A 23,008-nucleotide genomic window follows, 5' to 3' on the forward strand; every position below is an offset into this window, starting at 1 on the left:
TAAACAATTGGTTTTGCCGGTTTACTTCCCATTGACAAGGATATGATTGACAGAAACGTAATCCAATTAAAAGCACACATGCGATTTGGGAACCGGAAAGTCTTATACGCTCATCCAATAGGAACGCGGCAGACATCAAAGAGGTGTGTCTAGAATCCTCAGCTAACGAATAGGATTGGGAGTTTCACGCCCGCAGTGATACATGACTCCGCCCCCGGCTTCCATTTCTGAACTGAAGGGACGCCGCCGCTCTCGCGTAGAGTCCTCGCCTTTTTTATATACTCATTTAAGTAAATAAACTAGGTTATCGGTCGTAAACTAGGACCGCTGCTTAAAGGTAGTGAGTGAAACAGCAGTTCTTGTTCATCGTGCTATGCTGTTTGAGTAGTGGCTGGAACTGTAGCTAGCATTTTATTCCCCATTTTAACTTTTCTAAGCGGCGTTTTCCGCCGTTTTTTTTCTTTTCGCCGCCCCGCTCACTCTACCCCCTTGTGCGTGAGTAGGGCCCTGTACGTTTGGCCACGAGGCGCGTCGGTACAGTTGGAACAGGGCGATGGCGGAGTTCGGTAACGGACTGGCGGAGGAATCCCTACTAGATTCAGACCCTGGACATCCCGAGCTGGAAGACCCGGGTGTCGGTGACGAAGAACCGGGATTAGAAGACGGAGAGGCCGCAATTGAAGACCCGGTAAGTGAAGGGCATTGTTTCAGCTGTGAGTGCCCACATGGCACCGGGATACGTGCCCAAACGAAGAAGTTAGCGAAAGCATGCAACCAATTTGTTATTAGTTTTCTCTTCTCCACAAATTGTTGGTCACATGTCGTGAACGTTACGTTACAGCTATTGCTAGGTCGATATTATAACCGCCATTGTGGTTCACGCAGTGCAGTAGAAATGGGTGGTGACATGCGTGGTGTCGGCAGCCATCTTGGCGCAACGGCGGCGCCGGTTTCTCTGCGCCAGGGAGCAGCTCGAGTCGTTTTAGGGGGGGGGTATCCTCGTCTCAAAAAAATGCGAGACTGAGATACAGGAGACAGTCGGGGGCAAGGGTAGGACAGGCCGCCGCCATTAGCCGCCGCTGTGCGAGTCTGCTGCTTGAGAAGGCGTCCTGCTCACGGTAATGACATCTTTTATTCCATTTACATTCACTGTTATGCCGTCTGCTGCAGTTGAGGCGCCGGTGTATGCACTTGCAAAATGACCCGTCAGGGGGCTAACACTAGCTTATCCCCATCGCCAACATCAAGTGCGGCAGTTAAAATGACCAGAAGACTGAGTAACGAGATACAATGTGGAATTTTCACCGTAAACTGCTATTAGCCCCGCGATCAAACGGGACCCTGGTACGCTCACACGCTAGCTAGAAGGTAACAAAGCTAGGGAGGGTGGAGATGACCGACGTGCAGCTCATCTTTGTCATGAATGCCGGACCATGGACCATCTTTGTCTTGAATGCCGGACCACGGGGTTTACTGTAACGTTATATGGGTTTAAGATGCACAATCTGCGTTAGTAGGCCTAATTTTTTTTATATACCTACACACACGTGTAGATTCACCGATTGATGCCTATGCAGCAAGTCCAGAGTTTTGAGGTTGTGCTAACCTGAGAGTGCGCGGCATACACCGCAGATGCAGGGGGTTGCGGTATTTGAGGGGCTGGGTTTGCATCCTTCAATGTTTTACCAGAGCAATAATAATGAGACGGGAGGGGAGTGAAGGATCATGCACTAAATATGCGACAACAAAAGTACCTACACGGTGTCATTGTAGAATAGCTTACATTTATTTTACCAATCTAGCTGTGAACGTGGATTACTCTCTATGATCGCGACATACCTGGTGGTCGTGTAGCTAAAGGTTGGTGGTCTGAGTTGATGGTGCTGTTATCACCAAATTCAGTATGCCACCATGCAGTCAACCTCCTCAGGTTCGAGGACTTTCATTTAATATGGGTGTCCATGTCACTGCACCCAGTTGTTCAAAGAGGCCTTACATTACAAGTCCTGTCAGCACAGGCAACAGCCCTGGATGGAGCTGGAATGACTCCCACTGTGCTGCAGTGCACCACTGTCAGACATGAGGGTCCGCTCCCACGTGTCCAGCCATCTCTCGGTTTACTATAGGGATTAGGCATTTGAGTTTCCCAAAAGGCTCTATTAATTTTCAGTTGAAGTGGAGTTGCAGCAAATCAATGTTCCTATTGGTTAATCTACAAATTATCTATTGACCTGTTCTGTGTCAAACTATATTTAGAGCAAATGCTCACCATCAGGTGCAGGAGCCCATGGTAATGTTTGCCAGAAATGTTTTTTTTATTATGACTGAGCAAAATAAGCCCATTCACATTTCTGGTATAGGTGTATATACATGGTTTTGTACTGTAGTATTTTCCACCTGTAAATATGTAAACTCGTCATTTGGCTCGTTTTATCTGTGATGGGAAACTTGACAGCTGACCGTGCCATACTAATACATTCATTTTGTTTGTCCATTATATTTTGAATACTACTCAAGCATATCATGCCCTGATGAGGCACATCTTTAAAATGGGGTGAAGGTCAACTTTCAAGTGCCAAATTAAGGCGGCATGGTAGATAGCGCTGTGTAAAAATGTGGGCGATAAGCGGCTACAACGATTCAGACCAGCCCGACATTTTTAGATGTTTTTCCCCCTCCCCTTTGGGCAGAAACCATGCATGCACATGCTCTTTAGATTAGTCATGTTATGACCACACTTACAGATTCATTATCTCCTTGCTACTCTGCCTCTTCCTGGTTTTTGCAAAGGGGGTGTTATGACCACATTGGTTAATTATTACATTTTCATGGCTAGTTTTGGTAGTTGGTCAGTGTTTTAGCTAGGCATAGCTGTCATCCACATCATGTGATTATGGCATTTGTGATTAATGTTTCAGTGATTTGTATCATGATCAGGATGGAATTGTTGTCTGTTTTGCAGGAGCTTGAGGCAATCAAAGCCCGGGTTAGAGAGATGGAGGAAGAGGCAGAGAAGCTGAAGGAGCTCCAGAACGAGGTGGAGAAACAGATGAATCTCAGCCCCCCACCAGGTGCGTTTTTTGGATTTGTGTGCGGGGGACACTATTTTTTCCCTGTCTGTCCACATTTCCTGTCCCTGTTTGCTGATGCAAATGAATCATAATAATCTGAAAATATAATTTAGGAATCTAAGGGGCCCGATTTGACAGTCAAATCGTTGCAGTGGTGGGAATATATGGTTAGGAAACAAAGGACTGTTACATTCTGCCTATATGGGGGTTACAGTCCCATATAATGGTTTTATAGGTCTTGATTAACATGAAGTGGGGTTTATGAGCAAAATAATTAGTCTGGGACACTCGTAATATTGTTGCTTATTTATGTTTTTTCTGCCTCTCCACGCTGCAGTCGGTCCAGTCATCATGTCCATCGAGGAAAAGATGGAAGCGGATGGCAGATCTATTTATGTCGGAAACGTGAGTAATTGTCTCGTATAGATGCCATTTTGAACATGTTCTCACTTCTTGTTGCAACTTTTGAGGTTACAAAAGAAAATGATCACATTATCTAAAAAATGGTTTGACAGAGAATTGTAAAGTACCTATAAGTTTCACCCCCATTGTCTTTTTGCAATGTTTTATTAGTTATGTTATGTTTTTTTTTTGTTTTTTTTCTGGTTTTGAGTCTGGACTTTTCCCCCCATTCTTCTACCACCCAAGCTCTGTGAAATAACACAATATTGAATGAAAAGAGCAATTTTCAAGTCTGCAAAAAATGCTTGATTGGATTTGGGTCGTTGTTACTCCACGACTGTAATGTAGTTTTTAAGTATTCAACCCCCCCTTTTTAAAGATGCTTTATATAATTACTTTGAATTTTCAATTCTAATTGGATTGTAGTCTTTCTGTAAAACGAGTCCCAACGTGCATTGTTTGGGTGTTCAACTCCTTTTGGTTAGGTCAGCTTAATTAAAGCTTTGCCATATTCTCTTTTAGAATTAACTTTGCTGAACCCACACAATAGTTGGTTTTGCTCACATTTTTATTAACACTTAAAAACAATGATTGTGTTTTTTATTTTAGCTTTAATTAAGAAATATTTTTATTCAGTGTCATATCTGAAATGCACCTATTGTGACACAGGGTGAATACCTCTTCATTTCAAACTAAAGCAATATTTGTTGTTTTTATTTAATTTAGTACATTAAAAGGGACATATGAATCTTACTTTGATTCTTGTTCCAGGATGTGTGGGTTCAGCTCTTGATGTCCAACCGTTTATCCCGTCTTTCAGGTGGACTACGGCGCCACGGCAGAAGAACTTGAAGCTCACTTTCATGGCTGTGGTTCAGTAAACAGAGTCACCATCCTATGTGACAAATACACAGGGCATCCCAAAGGGTAAGACGCCGTTAGTATACTGTATCTCTTTACTATGGCGTGGATGAATCAGCAATAAACCAGCATGATAAACCATAATGGTTGACTGAGACCAGATTTAACCACTGTCAACATTTAGTTCTGGTTTCACTTTTCCTGTGTTTAATGATAACGATAATTTAAAAAGCAAACGCAAAAAGCTGGTATCTATTGCCGTCGGCATAGAATCTTCTGTAACGGTAATTATTTCCCAACAAAAATGGCTTTTAACAGCCAGGGGAATAGATTTCCTTTATCATTTTAGATGTTTGCGACTGTCAGTGATCAAGATACTGGTGCCATCATGCTCTACATCAGGGGTCACTCAAAGGCGGGCCGGGGATCCAGGCGCCATTGTCTTGGACCCTGGACCAAAAACCTATCGATGGTTGATAATTAGTAAATTTTCATGAATCGCTTCTATTCTACCGGCGCAGCTTTTCTAGCCTTTACGGCTCTTGTTCAGCGGTCCAGGAAACGCACCGACCAATTACACGCGTTGTAAATCATCTGACATAATCCTACTCGGCTAATCACGTATGTGTATTCCGTTGAGCGTCGCCCTCGAAGTGCCATATTCACATACACACGGGAGCGTCAGGAGAGAGACCCCATAGTTGGGAAAAGTGAGTCAAAAGTTATTTCACTTGGGGCTCCAATAAAAGAAACGTGGACAGCTTAACCAGAGCTGTTAAGCACAAATGGACAGACTCTTGGATGTTTATTATTCCCACAACCAGTTAAAAAGCAATATGTCTCATGTTCAGCGATAGCCTAATATGATCAGAATCCTAACACATTAATTAACTGCCCAACAATGATGTGAACAGAGAGGAGAAATGAGCTGAAACACACTTTTCTTTTTAAATGACAATAATATAATCTAAAACTCTTTTGATTGACATCGCTTAACGCCCGAATAAACAGAATTTAAAGCTGCAGGACAATTCAGTTATATTCCTTTTTCTAAAATGAAGTACTTTTATTTTATTTTAAGTCACATTTTTCAAAAGCGTTCCGTTTTTAAATCGAGCCTTTATTTTACTTGAATCTGTAATAATAAATATTGTTTAGATGTTATACAATTTTACTTTATTTATTTAATTTGACAGTTGAAGACATACAGACGTTAATACACCTGATTGCTACTTCAATCCGTATGGCACACAATCATATAGTGCACCTTTTTATGAGGAAATTCTCTTAACTGGACCTAGCTAGATTATATCAGTGTTTTTGTTTTTTCTCTCTTTTTCAGGTTTGCCTATATTGAGTTTGCAGACAAAGAGTCTGTTAGGACAGCCATGGCATTGGATGAGTCCCTTTTCAGAGGAAGGCAGATAAAGGTAAGATCATTTTAAATATTGAGATGTTTAGCAGATTTAGGTCAAAATGACAGAAATTCATTGTGAGAGGAAGTAGAGGGGCAATGTGAACTGTGTCTGCATCATTACAAACTGTTGAATATTGGTGCATTTACAAAATTACCTGAGTGGAACCAAAATAATCAGTGATTACGGTTAAGCATTAAAAAATGTATTTTTTTTCTTCCCAATGCGTATTCTGATACCTGAACTTGCGTATCAGCTGATACTGAAAAGAGCATGAATGCAGCATCATGTAAATCAATTGAACCGTCATTTAATTAAGCTGGACTATGCAGCCCACGGGCTACTAACTGCTAATGTTAACTATCTCTTTCATCCTGCTGATTTATTTTGCACAATGTAGCATTAACAGGGAGATAGAGGGGGCATAAGAGTGTTTACCGACACGTGTTGTACTAGTTTACAGGTATTTGAACAAGTCTAATTTGGAGCAAACATCTCAAAGAATTCGAGCCGGTTCTTTTATCCTGAAAAACAAACGCTTTGAGGAGATCCACAAGATGAATGGATGAATGTTGGTTTATGCAACTGTCCCTTTTTGCTTGATTCTCGCCCCTCAGGTTGGCGCTAAGAGAACAAACAGACCAGGCATCAGCACCACAGACCGCGGCTTTCCACGGGCTCGGTTCCGGTCACGGGGGGGAAGCTTTTCATCGCGTGCACGCTACTACAGTGGCTACACGCCACCAAGAGGCAGAGGACGGGCCTTCAGGTGAGCTGACTCTTGAGACGCATCACTTCTGACACAATGGGAGAACACTGCACCTGCATGCATTGCACCTCACTCGGTGTTAGTTCTGAAAGGAAATCGCAGGACAAATGAGGCAGACTATAATGACCAGCCAGAATTGGCAGCTGTTCTTACCGATTTACATAGTGGGTCATACATAGCCTGTTTTGGCCTTCAGATAAAGTCAGGGTTAAGTTAACTCGTATTTTAACAAACAAAGAATAGGACAACAAAGCTAATGTCCAGTTGGATGACACTGATCATCTCCATTTTATATATATATATATATATATATGTGTGTGTGATGGGGATTATAGTTTGTATTCAAGACTAATAGAAACACTTGATACATGCCACTCCAATATGCCGTGTTGTGGGCACGTCAGTTGTGGGACTAAGGGACTCATTGCATGCCACATCACATATAACCATTCTAATCGAGGCAGCCCGACTCAGTGCACATCATTTTGTTCTTCCCAGGCCGTAGATGCATTTGTTAGAACCATGTTTGGGTCAATGCCAATGCAATCCCCTTTATCATAACTGAAAACTGTGGTAAAGTGCGAAAGACTGCACTTTTTTTGAATTTCTTTTGGAAATAATTCTGTGTGGCCATCAGTACAGTGACCTGTAGCATTGCCTCACTCTAATGCACCATTGTGGAAGTTGCATTTAATGCTCCAGTCCAGCAATATTATGTTCAAACCTGTCGCATTACTGTTGATCAGACTGTTGTGCACTGGTATTCTGGTGGCTTTCTACATGCAGTGTTTTGATTTGGCTTTAATTCAGAGCTCTGCAGTGGGGCCTTGTGAGTCTTTTGCAGTCTAGTTTCTACTGCAATATAAAAACATGTTTTTACAGTAAGTGATTTAAAAACAATTGGCGGTTAACTATTAATTAGAGCTGCACAGTTTGTATAAAGATGATGCGTAAAACAATCATGATGTTTTGAGCATAATTAAACATTTAAAAAGATTTGGACAACAAATGAACTGTACCTTTTTTTTATATAAATTATGGCTAGCCCCTAAGGGCAGTGAGAAATCAAGTCTACGGTATCTCACTGGTTACTCCATATAAGCCTTGTGGAGCCATATTGTTTTGTGTTGGGTTTTTTGTGTGAGAAAGAAGGTGTGGTGCCAAACCTACTGATCAGCATGCCAACCTCCCCACACATGCACTGAGCTTTGAGACAGAGATTCTGACTGATCATCCCTGACAAGCATCTGGAACCTTGGTTGTTGCTTAATACTTAATGTTCAACAAAGAACATGTTCCAGAAGAAAGATGCTGCAGCAGTTATTTTGGAAAGAGCCTGAAAACCATCATACAGGGGCCATTTATTTCAGCGATTAAACGGGTTGCCAAATTCCTCTGACCGGCTCCTATTTATTCAATTTTTTCTTGTATTTCTCCTTTCATTTTTGCCGTTGCTTTTACACTCAAGTGTTTGTGCACAGACTTCCCATTTCAGCAAGGCTGCTGTTTTAAATAACTACAAGAAAGGGATACATATCTATTCATTCCTTTGTGTGAGAAAGTGTCTGAACCTCAAGGTCAGAATCTCTCTAATCTCGATGCACTTACCCCAGCCACTCCCACACATACCAAGAAACCCTAACCCTGCCAGTTTGCTTACTGGGATTTGGCCGAGCTGCAGGACAAGGCACACAGACATGGGGAAAAGCTATGGGGCTGGTGCAATTACATCAAAACTAGATGCATAATTGGACCTTTTACTCTAAAGACTTTATGTTGTTGGGTTGTAGACATAGCTAAGACTAGCTGTGATCGTTGAACTTTGACTGACTGATTTGCAGTTAGGTGAAGATAATTAAAGTAAGAGTTGACATTGAAAGAAATCAAGCAAAAAGAACTGCAACCAAATTAACAGTTGACAGTCTGTCCTTTTGTAATCAGTCAGGTTGAACCGAGCAGCTTCAAGGTCATGATATTATTTTTGCCAATGGTGATTTGACTAATAACTGCACTAGAGTAAAACTGACTGCATCATGTAACAGCATCGGTTACTATCTTCTGATCCCCACAGAGAATAGAGTGCTTTAGCGAAGACTCATTTTTGTAGGCCTACCCGAAAGTTGGCATCGACAAAAAGCCAATGGGATTTTTCCATGCGATTCTGGATTATGGCAGAAATTAAACTGGCAAACACAAGTTTATGGTACAGACATGTTTTTGTTCTGGAGGATCATCCTCACAAATGAGCACCACTTTTTAATAATTTTTCCAAACATTAATGCGATTGGCATAAGTTGACGGTAACGTTGGGCTATAAACCAAACTACGCCATAAGCTGTGAAGACTGACAGGTCTCTGATGCCACTTAGTAATCTCATTTAGCCGCTTGTTGGCCTTTTTTCTTTTTAGGTAATTAACTAAAGCCCCATTGACCTTGGAGACGAGGGAACCGAAAGGGAAAGATGTTAACTGTTTTGGGTTTAAGGACTCACCATTGCAGCATACAGAGATTTGAGTCGACTTGAAATGGCCTTGATCACCTTTTGCAGAGGAGAGCAAAAGGGAGGTCTGGTTGCTACACTATTTGTCAATAGTCTACTTAAGTCTGTCTCAAGTTTAACAGAATTGGGATCAGATTTGAACTAAGTAACACTTCTCACTTGTGCCTTGTCTTGTGTTTGGAACACATCCATGGGGACGAAAAAACACAAACTTTGCATTCACCCATTGTGTGCTTGGGAAGGTTTCACAGTGTTTGGCTGTGGTCATGCAGGCGCAGTCCAATAGTTATGTTTCATTAAAGTATCTAGGTGTTGCTTGGCTTTGTTTTATAAGAAGTTAGGCTTCAACAAGGCCACGGCAAGTGTTTTTTCTTCTTCTGCAGAGCGTTGGCTGCCAGGATTTAATTGTATTAAAGGACAACGCAGCCAAATAGTGGCATTTGTCTAGCACCTCACATCCTGACTGAGAACAAAGAGTCATTCATGTTTACATGCTCTTACAAACAACTGGTGCCTGGCTGTAAAAAGTGTTTTCTCGTGTATTGCATCCATTAACATCATTTTGTCATCTTCCCAAGTTGGCATGGTGAAAAGCCAAGATTTTGATGCGAGCCAGAAGACGTGCATACTGTACTCATGATGTGGAATTACATTGTTGGTGCTTAATGTACAGTGTATGTCCTTGCATGAACCCCACCCTCCTCCACACACACACACACACATTCCAACCCAGATTCACCGTTACAGCGTTCACTCCCAGAAACGAGGGTTCATTACTGCAGCCTGACTTCAGCATCTAGCCGGACAACCACTGGCTTCAGTCCCAGTGTGATATTTTTTGTGTTTGTTTGCCACTGAATGATTTGTGTATGAGAGAGCAGAGGATGTGTGGAAGGTTTGCTTCTGCCTGGCTTGTGAGTGTGTGTGTGAGAGAGTGAGTCTGTCAGGCAGGCAGTGTTTTGAGTGTCTAATAATGGTGCAGTTATCCTGTCCCCCAGTGTGTGTGTGTGTGTGTGTGTGTATATGTATGTGTACTGTCTTGCTGGGGGTATATGTGTGGTGCTGTTTGTCCTCAAGGTCTTTCCCCACAGTGACCCCAGAAGGCAGCTCTCGCAGAGAGAGACAGACACAGAGAGAGAAAGAGGGAGAGAGTGCCTTTGCTGACCCCTCACACCCAAACATAAATCCTTATTCCAACATCTGGAAATTAAACACTTTTCTTTTCTTGACGAGCTGCTTTCAGCTTCTTTCAGCACTGTAGTCTATTCTTCCAGATTGATTTGTTGTAACACAACCCCACGTGAGAGCCACGGCCCAATACCGTTAAGACGGTATGACGATTTAGTGATTGTGAACACTGTCCTAAACATTCTGTCATTCGTTTTGAAATGCATCAATATATTCTTTCCCCTTCCGTTTGCAGACCCTTTCTCTGGCCACAATCTCACACGTATATATATATATTATATTATATTATATTATCACACCAGGAAATTGGTGTCAGTCTTCTTAAGCCAACCAGAAAAAAAACTCACCCTCTTTTTCTCTCTTTTCCAGGGGCCGAGGGCGAACAACATCGTGGTATTCCCCTTACTAAACACCCCCTCCCTCCAACATTCCCTTACTATCAACCCTCTCCCCTCTCTTTTCCATTTAGAGAAAACACACACACATACACGCACACGCAATGAAAAAATCCCGCCCCCCCCTCCCAACAATAAAAGAAGAGAGTCCCAGAAGAGAGAAAAAAAGACAAAAAAGGAAAAAAAAAAACACCTCTCCTGGACAGAGACTGACTGGCCGCAGTGTGCGATTGTGTGTGAGCGTGCGTGTGCGGAGGTTGATGCAGTCCCCCCTGGTAAGGTATCAGTTGGCCATTGGGGAAAGAATATGGTGGCTGATTTCTTTGTTTTTTTTGTTGGTTTTGAGGGGTGGGAGGGGGGGGATGTAGGAGAAGATGGTGGTATCTCAGGCTGCAGATGTGTCTCCTTTGGTCTGGCTGTGACTTCCTGCTTTCACACCATCACCAACACAGCCCACTCACCCTCCACCACCACCAAAACAAGAAAAGAAAAGAAAAAAAATGTGGGGGGAAAACGGCAACAAGAAGATATACTGTTTATTTTTGTTTTTAATGTACCGTACATGTGAAATTTCCACTAGCCAGAGTATTTGTTGTGTTTTTAAGTTTGTGGTTTGGAGTATATCATCTCCCCATCCCTCCCTCAACCCCCTTTGTGTTCGCCGTTCTCTGCCTCTCACCCCTACCCTCGCTGCATTTTATAAATCATGCTTTTTCTCCCCCTGCCCCCACCCCACCTTCTTTGGCTCATCATACCATGGATTGTTCTCTGGCAGTGATGGACCTTCAGTGTTCAGTGGGATTATACATGCATAGAATCTTTTATTTTATTTTTTCTCTCGTGGGAGCAGGGTTCCTCCTGCTGCCACCTTCCTGCTGCTCCCATACCTGTCACCTCCAACTCAGGCATGGCCACAGCTCGTTTTATTCTTTTGACGGACATCAATGTTTTTTATTTCGTGCAACCCCTCCATCTCCCCCCCCCCCCCCCACCCACCTGTTTTTCCCTCCCCTCTGTTCCTTGTCTCCTGTCTCTCCTCCTTCCCCTCCCCCCGTCCTCTCTCTGTATATTAGACCACTTCTTGTCGTTTCAGGTTTCAAGACCAGTGGAGGCTGACGACCCCTCCCCAGGTGGCGCAGGCCCCCCCCACTGTCTCCGCAGCGTCTCTCTCTCTCTCTGCTCCCGCTATGCACACTCACCCCATCCTGTCCGTGTGGGGGGGTGGGGGAGGGGGGCAAGGCGACCACAGGCCCGCTGCGGGGGGCATTTACTACAACAGCAAACGCTGATGATGCTTTTAGTCCCTTCAACACACTCGCTCACATACACAACATACACACACACACACTGCTGCACACAGAACTTAACAGGCAGCCAATCCAACACATGATTTATATACAGAGAGCTGAAGCCAACATAGCTGAGTGGCAGGAAGGCAAGTTTGAGTGAGGAAGGCAGGACCAGAGACAAGGGTGTTTTTTGGGGTGTACAGTGCGGACCTTAATGCGACCCCTTTCTCTGACTACGCGCAGTGCAGTCACGGCTTGTCTGAGGAAGGCTGATAAGCTAACGGCATTGATTAAGTTAATAAATGGAGTGGGCCAGAGCTATTATGTTAGGGTTGGTAAAGTAAGGGTGGGGTTTGTGTGGGGACTTTTTTTCTTTTTTGAAAAGGGGGAGTGGGTTTGAACAAATGTTCTGCTTTTTTATTTTTATTTTTAACCCATGAGTCTGTATTAGGGAAAAAAAATAAAATAAAGACATTGTGTAAAAATGAGACTGCGTTTGAGAGTTTGTTTTGACTGGCCCGCCCCTTCCGGTATGCGTAAGATGGTTTAATATCATGCACATGTATTGGTTCCCTAACGGGCAATATTAGGTGGTTGGGGTTTGTTTGCAAAGGAATCTTTAAGTATCAGTAAAGTGGTTATTACTGACATCACAGGCCAAAACCTTAAATATCTTGATGTTGTCCCAAGACAACCTCATACTGAGGTAATCCTAAGGTTTGCCACTTGATGGTGCATAATTTGGTGATCAAACTGCACAAAAACTCAGGTTACTAGCTAAATGTGACACTTGTCCTACTGTGATGTGAAAATTTTTTAATAGTAATGCATAATTAAACGTGTTGTAAATGTATCCCACAAAGTTATCTGCATGTTTTCCTCTACATTATTCGGGCTATTGGATGGCAGAAGAAGCATTTTGTCTCAAAGGAGATCCATAATGACTGACACACACATAAAGCAGTAAATGTTTATTCCACAAACTGAATGAAAACAAATCCTACTGAAGTGGAGAATTAATGACTGGCACAACTAACTAATGGTAAACTCCTAAAGTGATACAGTTGGTGAAGTCCTCGTGTCATTTGGTCTTCAACCGGTGAACCTCTCGTTTCAGGTTATCTGTGCTTCTTAAAAGCTGCAGAGAAAGACATGGGATTATTAACATGAAACACAAATCAAATGTAAAAAGGAAAAGCACTTTAGCTGTGATTTAAAAGATCAATATTGTTTTTTAAATTGCACCTGAATCATGATTTTTTTGTAAACTGACAATCACACCGTTCTAGTGTGACACTAAAAGCAAACTTCGTTGTTGGAAAAGTATCTGGACATTACGTAGGAGTTCAAGTTACTTGACCCCAATCCATTTACTGACATTTCTTTGAAGAAAAAAAATGTGTTTATAATGTGTGTTGTCTGGTGTATTTTAATGTCCTCACCTCTTCTTTTGGTTTTTTTCTTCATGACTTTCTTCTTTTTCTTTGGCCGAGAGTCGTCCCCATCCTGCACCATTGAAGACAAGTGTAAGAAGCAGCAGTCTCATCAAGAATGTGATCTAAATAAAAGCCGGCCACAATGCTCCCATTCATTCTGGACGGAGATGAGCCTGTTAACATCGTTTTATGGCTTCACGTTGTAGTCCAGTACTAAATCTAAACAGCGCACATGGACTTTCCTAATACATTTAGCTGAACTAATTTTTCCACATCTGCAAGCAGCATGAGGTCGGCCAGTCATTATTCATTAGTGCTTTTTATGACGGCAGAAAGTGCAGTGGCTGCCAACGGCACAGCACCAGACAACAGTATGTGTGATCGTCCGGTACAACACACCGGCCCAAGAGTTCTGTCCCACATTGATTAGGTGCAGCCCATATTGAACAATAAATAGGTAGGTCAGCGTGTCCAGACTCAGGAGTCTACTGCTTCATTAGAGCCTCCAATTCCCTGCGCTTTGAGACAAACTCCCACCAAAATCCTCTTGAGACATTTTTGGAAGACAAAGCAATGTTTTAAACCTTGGCCTCTCCTGTAGAACGAGTGTGATATGAGAATGTAAAGAATGTCACTGCCAGCTCACCTGCCCACCCTCGCCGCCTGTCAGAGCCGTGATGTCACCGAAGTTTGTGATGCCGCTCAGCTGGCCGGACATGGACATCATGCTTCTCTTTCTGACGCTCTTCTGATGCTGTGGCATGTTGAGACGCACCATCATCGACTCCTCGTAGTTTTTCCTTTGAAGAAGAACAAAGTTATTGTTGATTGAAACTGACATCAGTAAAGCTCATCCCAAGTAGCGCGTGACATTCTTCTTCACGCCACCCATAAACTATTCAAGTAACTGATATTATCCCACCGTTTCATCCTGCATCTCATCCAATATCATATATTGTGATCAAACAAATTAAACGAGCAAACACCTATGGAGCTCCTCGCGGCTCTCGCGGTCGCTCTGGAAGTCTCGTCTGTCCCTGATCTCCTCTGGAGCGTCGCTGTACTGCTGTCGCAGCTCTTGGATCACTGAGCTTCGGAGGGCAGCTCGCCTCTGGCGCTCTGACTGAGCCTTCTTCTTGTCTGCTTCTGTCATGTCACCATCTGGGAGTGTGGGGGGCAGACAGGTTAAGATGAGAATCTTTGTTCTGAGCCAGAGGGGCATAATAGCATGTCCAACAGTAGCAAAAGAACAGTGTAATTAACTTCCACAGAAGTATTCAACCAAGGAAAAGTATAACCTTAAAAAGGTGGAACTGATTTGTGTTTATTATTATTACCATAATGCACTGGGGCAATCTTTGGCGGTACATATTTCCTGCCACTAGAGTGGGCTGCTTTCGTCTCCGTCTTATTCTCAGCTTCTCCTTCAGACTCCTCAGATTCGCTCAACTGGTTGATGAAGCAAATAAATAAAAGTCAGTCAGACAGTTACATTACTGTATCTTCTGTATTTGAATTAGAAATTACAGTTTTTCTTGTTATCACTAATCAATAAAACCAATGGTAGTCTGACTTAAATGTCACACAAACCAAACTGTATAACCCAAATGAAAATAGGTGTTTAAACAACCACAATATTTAGCTCTTACTTTGCTGAGGAGATTCTCAGGATTAGGACGCAGCTGCAACGGGTCATTTTCAGCTGAAATTTTAAAAAAAAGACGTTATAACAAAGCCTGTGAAAAAGGGCGGGACGGAAATCAAACAATTGACAATCGCAACAAACAAAAGATCAGGCTTACCTAAACTGCCGGTGACCGCTGTACGCACCAGTTTATCAATCTGGTACTTAAGTTTGTGGTCTAGTGGTCGCATCTTCTCCAGGACCTTAAAACAGGAGGAGAAAAGCAATGAGACGCTGCATTAGCTGGATGTGCAAGAATGAAAAAGAAGGTGTATCAATAGCGGCCTGCTTCTACAATCACCTCACCGTTCTGATTGTGACCAGTCTGTTCAAGGCGTCACTGTCTTTTATTTTGCCTCCTTCCGTTTTGACGCTGATCAGGTGAGTGAGGTCTTGAAGGTAGAATAGCAGCAGGTGATACCGAAGGTCCAAGAAAGACAAACCCTGCAGGGAGAGAAGACAGACAGGAGTCACAAAGAGCTGTTCGTCTGGACCAGACCCGGGAAAAGCTAATTCTCAGTTTGGTCCCGATACAAAGAAGCTATTTTTACATTGAACATTTGTAATCATTGGAAACACAGGTCTGAAAAACTGACAGACGTACAGTGAGCCTGGGGCTTTTGGCCCTGTTGTTAATCCAGTCTTATTAAAAGGTCCATGACATCTAATAACCATCTCCACTCACCTCTGATGTCTTAAAAGCTCCATTTTTGACTTTTGTGATGAGCTCACGGACATTACTTGTAACCGAGACCACCTAAAGAGAAAGGCCACAGTGGCTGTGAAAATGTACATTTTATGCATATACGCAAGCTTTCTGTGATAAGTGACAAATCATTCAACTTATCACGGTGAAAGAGACAGACATAGACAACCCCCCCCAAAGAAACACAATGAAACAGGATCTTTATGATCAGACTATTATGCATTCATATGCCACAATGAGACCCAACTGTGCTAATGAGTGTGTGTTGGTACAGTAACTTCAAAAGGACTATACCTCTACTAATAAACAGTAATATCACAGGCACGGAATTCTTACCTGCTCGGTGAGATTTCTCAGCAGCTGTACAGCTGCAGGCAAATCGCTTTCAATTAAATCCTGTCAGAAAGCAAACAAGTCAGAAATACAAAGCAAACCTGCCTACAGCATAATGTACCGTCAGTGAAACGGGGATAATGTTGTAGAAATGTTAGCTAACGTTAGCTAGTGGCTAGCTGAAGTCATTAAAACACAACAACCATGAGCACTAGTCCTAACCCATTGTGTCAGTTCCAGGTGCAATATATAGTTTCAGAGCACACGCCACACTTTCGTAATTGTCTATAGTAATATTATGCAGTATAGGACGATAAAATAAATGTTTTATTAGCTCGCAGCTAGCTGAGCTCCACTCACGTTGTCAACAGGGGCCGCCATTTTGTTTCAATGTACCCTATGGAGGCCGCAGAGGGACACTAGTCACACAGCACTTGGTTTGCTTTCTGCACGATGCAGTGATATAATATGAGTGCACAGGCTGTAGCCCACTGTTACAGTGTTACAATGTAGGAGTGAGTGGCAACAAAAGCAGGATATAACGGACAGCTATTAATGAATGAATTAGTTAATTATTCATTACGACCTGCTATTAAAGGTTACTCAATATTATTGTCCCATAATTATTTTTTTTTTAAACTAAAAACTGTCAATATGATCAGACGTAAAGATACACAATCTGTAGATATGATGGGAGTCAAGACAATCACTCTGCTTCGCTTTCTGTCTGTGTGCTCTCTTTCCTGTCATTTCTGTGTGTGTGTGTGTGTGCGTGTGTGTGCTCTCTTTCCTGTCATTTTGTGTGTGTGTGTGTGTGTGTGTGTGTGTGTGTGTGTGTGTGTGTGTGTGTGCGTGTGTGTGTGTGTGTGAGAGAGAGAGAGAGAGGGAGGAAGAAGGGATGTGAGATCAGACAGGTATCAAACTCCTCTCTGTCTCCTCCTTTCAGACCATTTTCAGTTAAACTGTCAGAGGGGCCTGAAGCATATTCAGAGAGTTTGTGAAGAGCTAAATCATGGTAAGTCCCATCAGAGCTTTATTAGTGTGAGCCTGCAGTTTGATGTTGTCCTGTCCTATACAAGCTATGTTTTCCATTAATGTTGGGCTTCATCAATCGGTTTCCTTCGTAGTTAATTAATCTACTGATTATTTTCTCAGTTTATTGATCGACCATCAGAAAGTAATGAAAAATGCACATCACAACCCAGGTGTAATAGTTTAGCTTATTTGGTCTGACCAACAGTCAAAAGCCTCCAGACCCAAAGTTTACTTTCATAGAAGAGAAATAAAACCAGCAACTATCCACATTTGTGAAGCTGGAAACAAAACATATTTTTTTGCTTTTTTGGACCTTAAGACATTAATCAGATAATTAATTGATCATTACATTAAATTACATTTCATTTAACTGACACTTTTATCCAAAGCAAAGTTGACTAAACTTTATGTCAATCAACTAAACAATTAATCGACTGATTCTTTCATCTTTAGTAAGTTCTCTTTTCAAAAACTGTATTCTTTACTTTAAATTTTGCATCGGCCATTTATAATCATTAACAATACTCCATTACGAGTCCTGCATTGTTAATTGAATATTGTACTTTAGTATCAAAAGTAAAAGTACACAATATACAGCACATTAAGGCCTTTCAGAAGTTGAATTATGTTATTATTGTTTATTATCATTACCAGGACAATATCATGTGCCCTTTATTGTTGTAGTTGGTCAAACTGGAGCTAATTAAACCACATACGTGTTGTCGGGTTGTTTAATAGCTCAGCCTTTATGTCTTGTGTTCTTGGTTTATTTATCTTGTATTACTTTTGTAGCTGTCAGAGTCGTCTCTGTTTCTATTTTGTACATGTGATTCTTTGCTTTCAATAAAAAAAAAATTAAAAATACACACACACACACACACACACACACACACAAATACAGACACACATTTAAACTTAACATAAAAGAAGAAGCTCATCTTTTTTCTGCTTCCGACCCCCTCCAGATGTCTGATTCCAGGGTGTCCTCAGTCATCCAGGAGTGGGCCAGCAATTACTCGGGGCAGACCCACACCCTGAACCATGCCACACCAAGCAGTCAGCTGGCTCAGATGGACATGACACCATACGGCCAGTCTCAGGGACTGGTGAGAGGGGGCAGTGATGACATGATGGGACTGTCTTACCTGCCGTACACGTCTTCCAGTCTCGGCAACAACTTGAGCCCCGGGAGCACAAACCACCACCACAGCCACGCCAACACTCAGCAGGTGTGTGTGTGTTAATATGTGCAAGATAGATGTTTTCATGTGTGGATTATAGATAAATGAGTAAGTCCTACACGTTTTCTCACTGGGAAAATAATCAAACACCACTCTGCATCCTACTTCCCCCCCAACGTAACGCATACTTGTGATTCTGACCTTCAGGACTTCTCCTCCTTCCTCTTGCCAACTCTGCGGGCCCCGGTAAACAAGAGGAGCATCAGCAAGGACAGCGTGGAGTACCGCCTGCGGCGCGAGAGGAACAACGTCGCTGTGAGAAAGAGCCGGGACAAGGCCCGCAGGAGGATCCTGCTGACCCAGCAGAGGGCCATGCAGCTGCAGGAGGAAAACCAGAAGCTGCAGATGAGGATAGGGCAGCTGTCCCAGGAGCTGGACTCTCTCAAACACATCCTGTCACAGCGGCACGTGCAGGGAGCGGAGGAGGGAGCAGCAGGGGCGTCCAGTATCTAGAACCACATTTGTACCTTGATTTTAGGCGTCTTTAGGCCTCCACATGCCTCCTTCCTTGTTGATTTTTCAACTAAAGAAGTGGGGAAGTAATGCCAGGTGTAAAAGGGCTCAGTTGTAGTTTCGTATTGTACAATTGTGAGGAGAGCAGGCGATAACTGCCATTGAGGACACTGCATGGCCTCTGTCTTTTTTTTCTGGGGTTTTTCAGGCACAATTACATTCTTCAATTGACGTTCATAAAAGCCCTGTAAACTGTTGTCATTGGTTGCTTTTCCTGTTGGGCTCTCTCTGCTTTAAAAAAAAATAATGAAGCAATGTGTCCAAAGCAGCGTCTCATTCATTGAAGACAAACAATGTCTTTAGTTGGCTGAAAGGACCGTCGCTGGCAGATTTGATCGGTTGTAACTTGCCATTGGAAGCTATTGCTACGTCTGTCTGCAGCAGACTTTTCAACGTTTCCAGCTGACTCTTTCTCCACCCTTAAGATATATATCACTACAGCCCCATATGCATACCTTTAACATGTGGAAGAATCCAACGCTTGACAGGTTGCAAGTCAATTCTGCTCATAATTCAGTTCCTGACAGTGTGGATTAGGCTTTAAAACAGCATTTCATGGTGGTAAATAACAGACAATACACAGTATAAATTAACTGAATTTGGTGTCCGGTCAGAATTCTCCGAGTGTGTGGGAAGTTCCTCACGACCTCATGGGTTTATGAAAATAATGGCTACAGCCCTGTTCACTAGACCTTTGAATAATTGAATTAAGCACCTGAATATAAAGCAGGAAGACGTGTGGTGGGTTTTGAATGGAGACGTCATTGTATTTTCCAAACTGTGAGTGCGGAGACTGGAGAGTGCACAGGAACCTTAAGCGGGTCTGTGGATGAGATTTGTAAAACGGCTGTGTGAGATGGGAGAAGTTGTGCCACAGCTCTAGAAAACCTAAACACTAAACAAATGTGTCTAGAAACAAAAAAGTCCATACGTTTAAAAGCTGCGTATACTTCAATTTAGCAAATTCCAAATGAACTTTCCTTCAAGGCCCTGAAGACAACGTCCTCACATACGTGCACATCCTCAGAAGAAGACCCTTCTGTGCATTAGACAGATTTGTTTTTTGATTGAACAAACGTTGCCTAATCATCGCCACTTCTTGTCATTGTCAGATATGATTGTAAGTGTTGTTGCCCAACAAGGTTACACAACCACCTGTGGTTAGTAAGGGATTCAATGAAATCGAAGTGTCTCTCTCCGTGTATTACTTCTCTTGTCACTAAATGAGTTTGGGATTACTTGAAATAATGTCGACGCAGTTTTGATGTAATCTTGCCGGTTGTCAAATGTGTTTTGTGATTTTATAATAATGTATTGTTCAAGCAATACTTTGTCACATATTTTCTTTAAATAAACAAATAATTATTTGAACTTTGATGAAACGTCTTTTATATCCGCCAATCCTAACATTTCACATACATATAACTATAAATATCCCTTATTTAAACCAGTGATTCCGAAAATAGCCGTGACAAGCTTTGATTACTTTAAACAACACATGTTTCTCACAGAAAATGGTGTGATATAACCCCAGTACTCCCATCCTGCATCAGTGAACATGGCATGCACCTGCCACATTAATTACCATAAGTCTACCCACAGAAACGGACGCCATGCCGTGGACCGTTGTGCACCAGCGGTTTCCCTTTGTGGGATGGGCAAGATTTCAACACAGTGGAGGACGGAGATGAGGAGCGCAGAGATAGTATCAGTGTTTTCGGGCTGCCAGGGCCTTCCTGTGGCTGTGATGGTAGTGAAGGGACATAGAGATAGGAGACAGAGAGGAGGGGGCAGGGGCAACAAGCCAGGCATTTTTCTTTTTTTAAAACATTTTTTTTTCAACACTATTAGATAACAATAAACAGTATGGGATTCCTTTGCATCTGGTTCCCAAGATGAAACATCACACAACGTATTAGCCCTGGGGTGATATTCAAAATGAAGAGAGCACACACTCGGTTCCCTTTCCATGTCTATAATTTCTGGATACACAACTGGATTCACCTCTTTTATCCAAACGGTATACCTTTTTATGCAATGAAAATGTTTAATTTACCATCATTTTAGTTTCTGACCAAATATGTAACACCTCCGGGTTCTACTTTCAAGATAAAAGCAATTGAAAATGATATAAACATAATTTTAGAGCTATACGGGTTGTAACATGATGTTAGTACACTGCATCACTACTTCATTCAGCATGCACACTGTTAACTGTGCTCTTTGATTAATCCAACTGGAACTAAAACTAATCACACCCAGTCATTACATTTTATTACAGGGTGCAGCTCTGCACAGGCAGTCAGTATCTGTAATACTACAAGCTATTAACATGACAACAGAACACACCACACTCTACTCGCACGAGTAGACAAGAAAGTTGGCCTTAAATATCATGAGAATGTGTTGGAAAGAAAGACCGGTCACAGGGAGCTGTTGGACATCATTTCACAACTGGTAGAGTGGCAGCATATGAAAAGATGCCTCAATCAAAATCAGCAAAATATATACATACATGCAGTTGAGTGTATGTGTGTGCATAAATACATGTGACTGGTAAAATACCGTGGTTAAGACTGTACATTTATGCTCGACGAAACAAAAGACACTAAGTATGAATGAATGTATTTATGTGTGTGCGTGTGTGTGCATATATATATATATATATATATATATATATATATATATATATATATATATGTTTATGTATGTATGCATGTACATCTTACGTCTTTTAAATGTTTTTTCTCAGTTGTTTGTTACTTATAAAGGGCAAAATCAATAAAATAGTAGTCAAACTAATGTTCCCTCTTAAAGACTTAAGCTAAATGCAAACATTTCTATGAGGTTTTGTGCAATGTTGGTAATGATCTCCTCCTTAATGAACACAAAGCGCGTTGAACGGCACACAAGAAGTCCCTGTGTGACCGTGTCTGTTGAAATGTCCCGCAGCGTCGTGTGGGGCAATCTGTGGTCCCAGGACTGCGACATCTCCACAAAGTGAAGAAAGAGTGTATTTCACCTAATCTCTACCAAGTTACTCAACAGCAGCAGACCATGTGAACCCCACCACAGGCCCAGTGAAGCCGCTTCCATCTTCTAGCTCCTATTCCATAAGGGCATTGTTTCGACAGCAGTTGAAGAGCTTTTTGGACTTTGGTCTCAAGAGGAGAGAATAATTGAATATATCAACATACAAAAAGCACAATATCTAGTTAAAATATGGGAAACATAAACGTTTTGCTCCTATTTCAGCACTTTCGCTCTCCACACATGTTCACGACTAGACAGTAAACCTCTGTGGTCAGATGCCTGATTTTCTGATCCTCAGGCTCCCAACACACCGTCACACCTTTTGGTGAGAGAATGAATGCTGCAGAGGTAGAGAGTCTCCATCACTTGTTTGACTAAGTGAGCGTGATGCATCTACTTAAAAGTGCATCATTTTTCATTTTCTTTTTTTTTCTATGCTAGCATCTTAAGGATCCAACTCTCTGATACAATAAATAATTTACCACAAATGTTCATAGGCTGTAATACATATATGTTATCTTGTTATTTGGAGGGTGTTTTTGGAAGTGGCAGCCAGCGTATACACGCTGGCATGACAGGAGAAACCAACATTAAATACACAATGCATTTGTGATTTTATGTTTAAATAAAAGTATTTTCTTAGGACTTTTGAGTTTTAGACGCTGGGCGACGAACACTCATATTTACAGCAATGTCTCTGTTGTCCAATAGACTCCATCTAGTGGCTTCTGCACGCCAGTGGAACGAACTGCGTCAGTGCCATCATGTGAAGCTTAGCAGTCATTACCAAATGGTCAGCTGAAACCAATGGTCATGTGTTTGGCCATAATATAGGAGGTTATTACTGTACATTCTCGGTCCATCAAATCTCTCATTATCTTTCACCCAAAAACAAGTTGGAGATGTTTGTTATGCTCAGGACTGGTGCAGTCGAAGAGGAAAAGTACACAAACCATGTTTGTAGTGCAGAATTGGAAGTGATGGCTCTGGCAAGCCTTATGCGTGTACATAAAGGGGGTAGAAGATTAAAGAATATGGGTGAAGATTAATGAGGGAACACTGTTGTCCAAGCTGACAATGTGTGACATTTCTTTTCTATGATAATGTAATTTTAATCATCCCACATTCACGAGAGA

The 23,008-nt window shown here is 42.1% G+C and overlaps 3 protein-coding genes across 4 annotated transcripts; 2 read left to right on the plus strand and 1 right to left on the minus strand.

Moving 5' to 3' along the window:
• Window positions 1-220: 220 nt before the first annotated feature.
• Window positions 221-12,379, plus strand: pabpn1 (poly(A) binding protein, nuclear 1). Of its 2 annotated transcripts, none has more exons than XM_034559673.1 (7): window positions 221-688; window positions 2,963-3,071; window positions 3,409-3,476; window positions 4,294-4,400; window positions 5,677-5,764; window positions 6,367-6,518; window positions 10,577-12,379. In XM_034559673.1, exons 1-7 carry the CDS (start codon window positions 554-556, stop codon window positions 10,614-10,616), a joined length of 699 nt encoding a protein of 232 aa, XP_034415564.1. In that variant the 5' UTR covers window positions 221-553; the 3' UTR covers window positions 10,617-12,379. The 2 variants fall into 2 exon arrangements, with proteins under 2 accessions (XP_034415564.1, XP_034415562.1); XM_034559671.1 differs by having other exon boundaries at window positions 11,696-12,379.
• Window positions 12,380-12,847: 468 nt separating this feature from the next.
• ngdn (neuroguidin, EIF4E binding protein) lies at window positions 12,848-16,466 on the minus strand. The gene is made up of 11 exons (XM_034559674.1): window positions 16,411-16,466; window positions 16,054-16,113; window positions 15,697-15,768; window positions 15,318-15,455; window positions 15,130-15,214; window positions 14,977-15,029; window positions 14,665-14,776; window positions 14,314-14,488; window positions 13,974-14,127; window positions 13,334-13,397; window positions 12,848-13,029 (listed from the first exon to the last, which is right to left on the minus strand). Exons 1-11 carry the CDS (start codon window positions 16,429-16,431, stop codon window positions 13,010-13,012), a joined length of 954 nt encoding a protein of 317 aa, XP_034415565.1. The 5' UTR covers window positions 16,432-16,466; the 3' UTR covers window positions 12,848-13,009.
• Window positions 16,467-16,900: 434 nt separating this feature from the next.
• cebp1 (CCAAT/enhancer binding protein (C/EBP) 1) lies at window positions 16,901-20,113 on the plus strand. Its single transcript, XM_034559675.1, has 3 exons — window positions 16,901-17,065; window positions 18,051-18,314; window positions 18,474-20,113. Exons 1-3 carry the CDS (start codon window positions 17,063-17,065, stop codon window positions 18,777-18,779), a joined length of 573 nt encoding a protein of 190 aa, XP_034415566.1. The 5' UTR covers window positions 16,901-17,062; the 3' UTR covers window positions 18,780-20,113.
• The last annotated feature ends 2,895 nt before the right edge of the window (window positions 20,114-23,008 follow it).

The sequence above is a fragment of the Cyclopterus lumpus genome, chromosome 20, assembly GCF_009769545.1.
Source record: "Cyclopterus lumpus isolate fCycLum1 chromosome 20, fCycLum1.pri, whole genome shotgun sequence".
NCBI classification, from domain to species: Eukaryota; Metazoa; Chordata; class Actinopteri; order Perciformes; family Cyclopteridae; genus Cyclopterus; species Cyclopterus lumpus.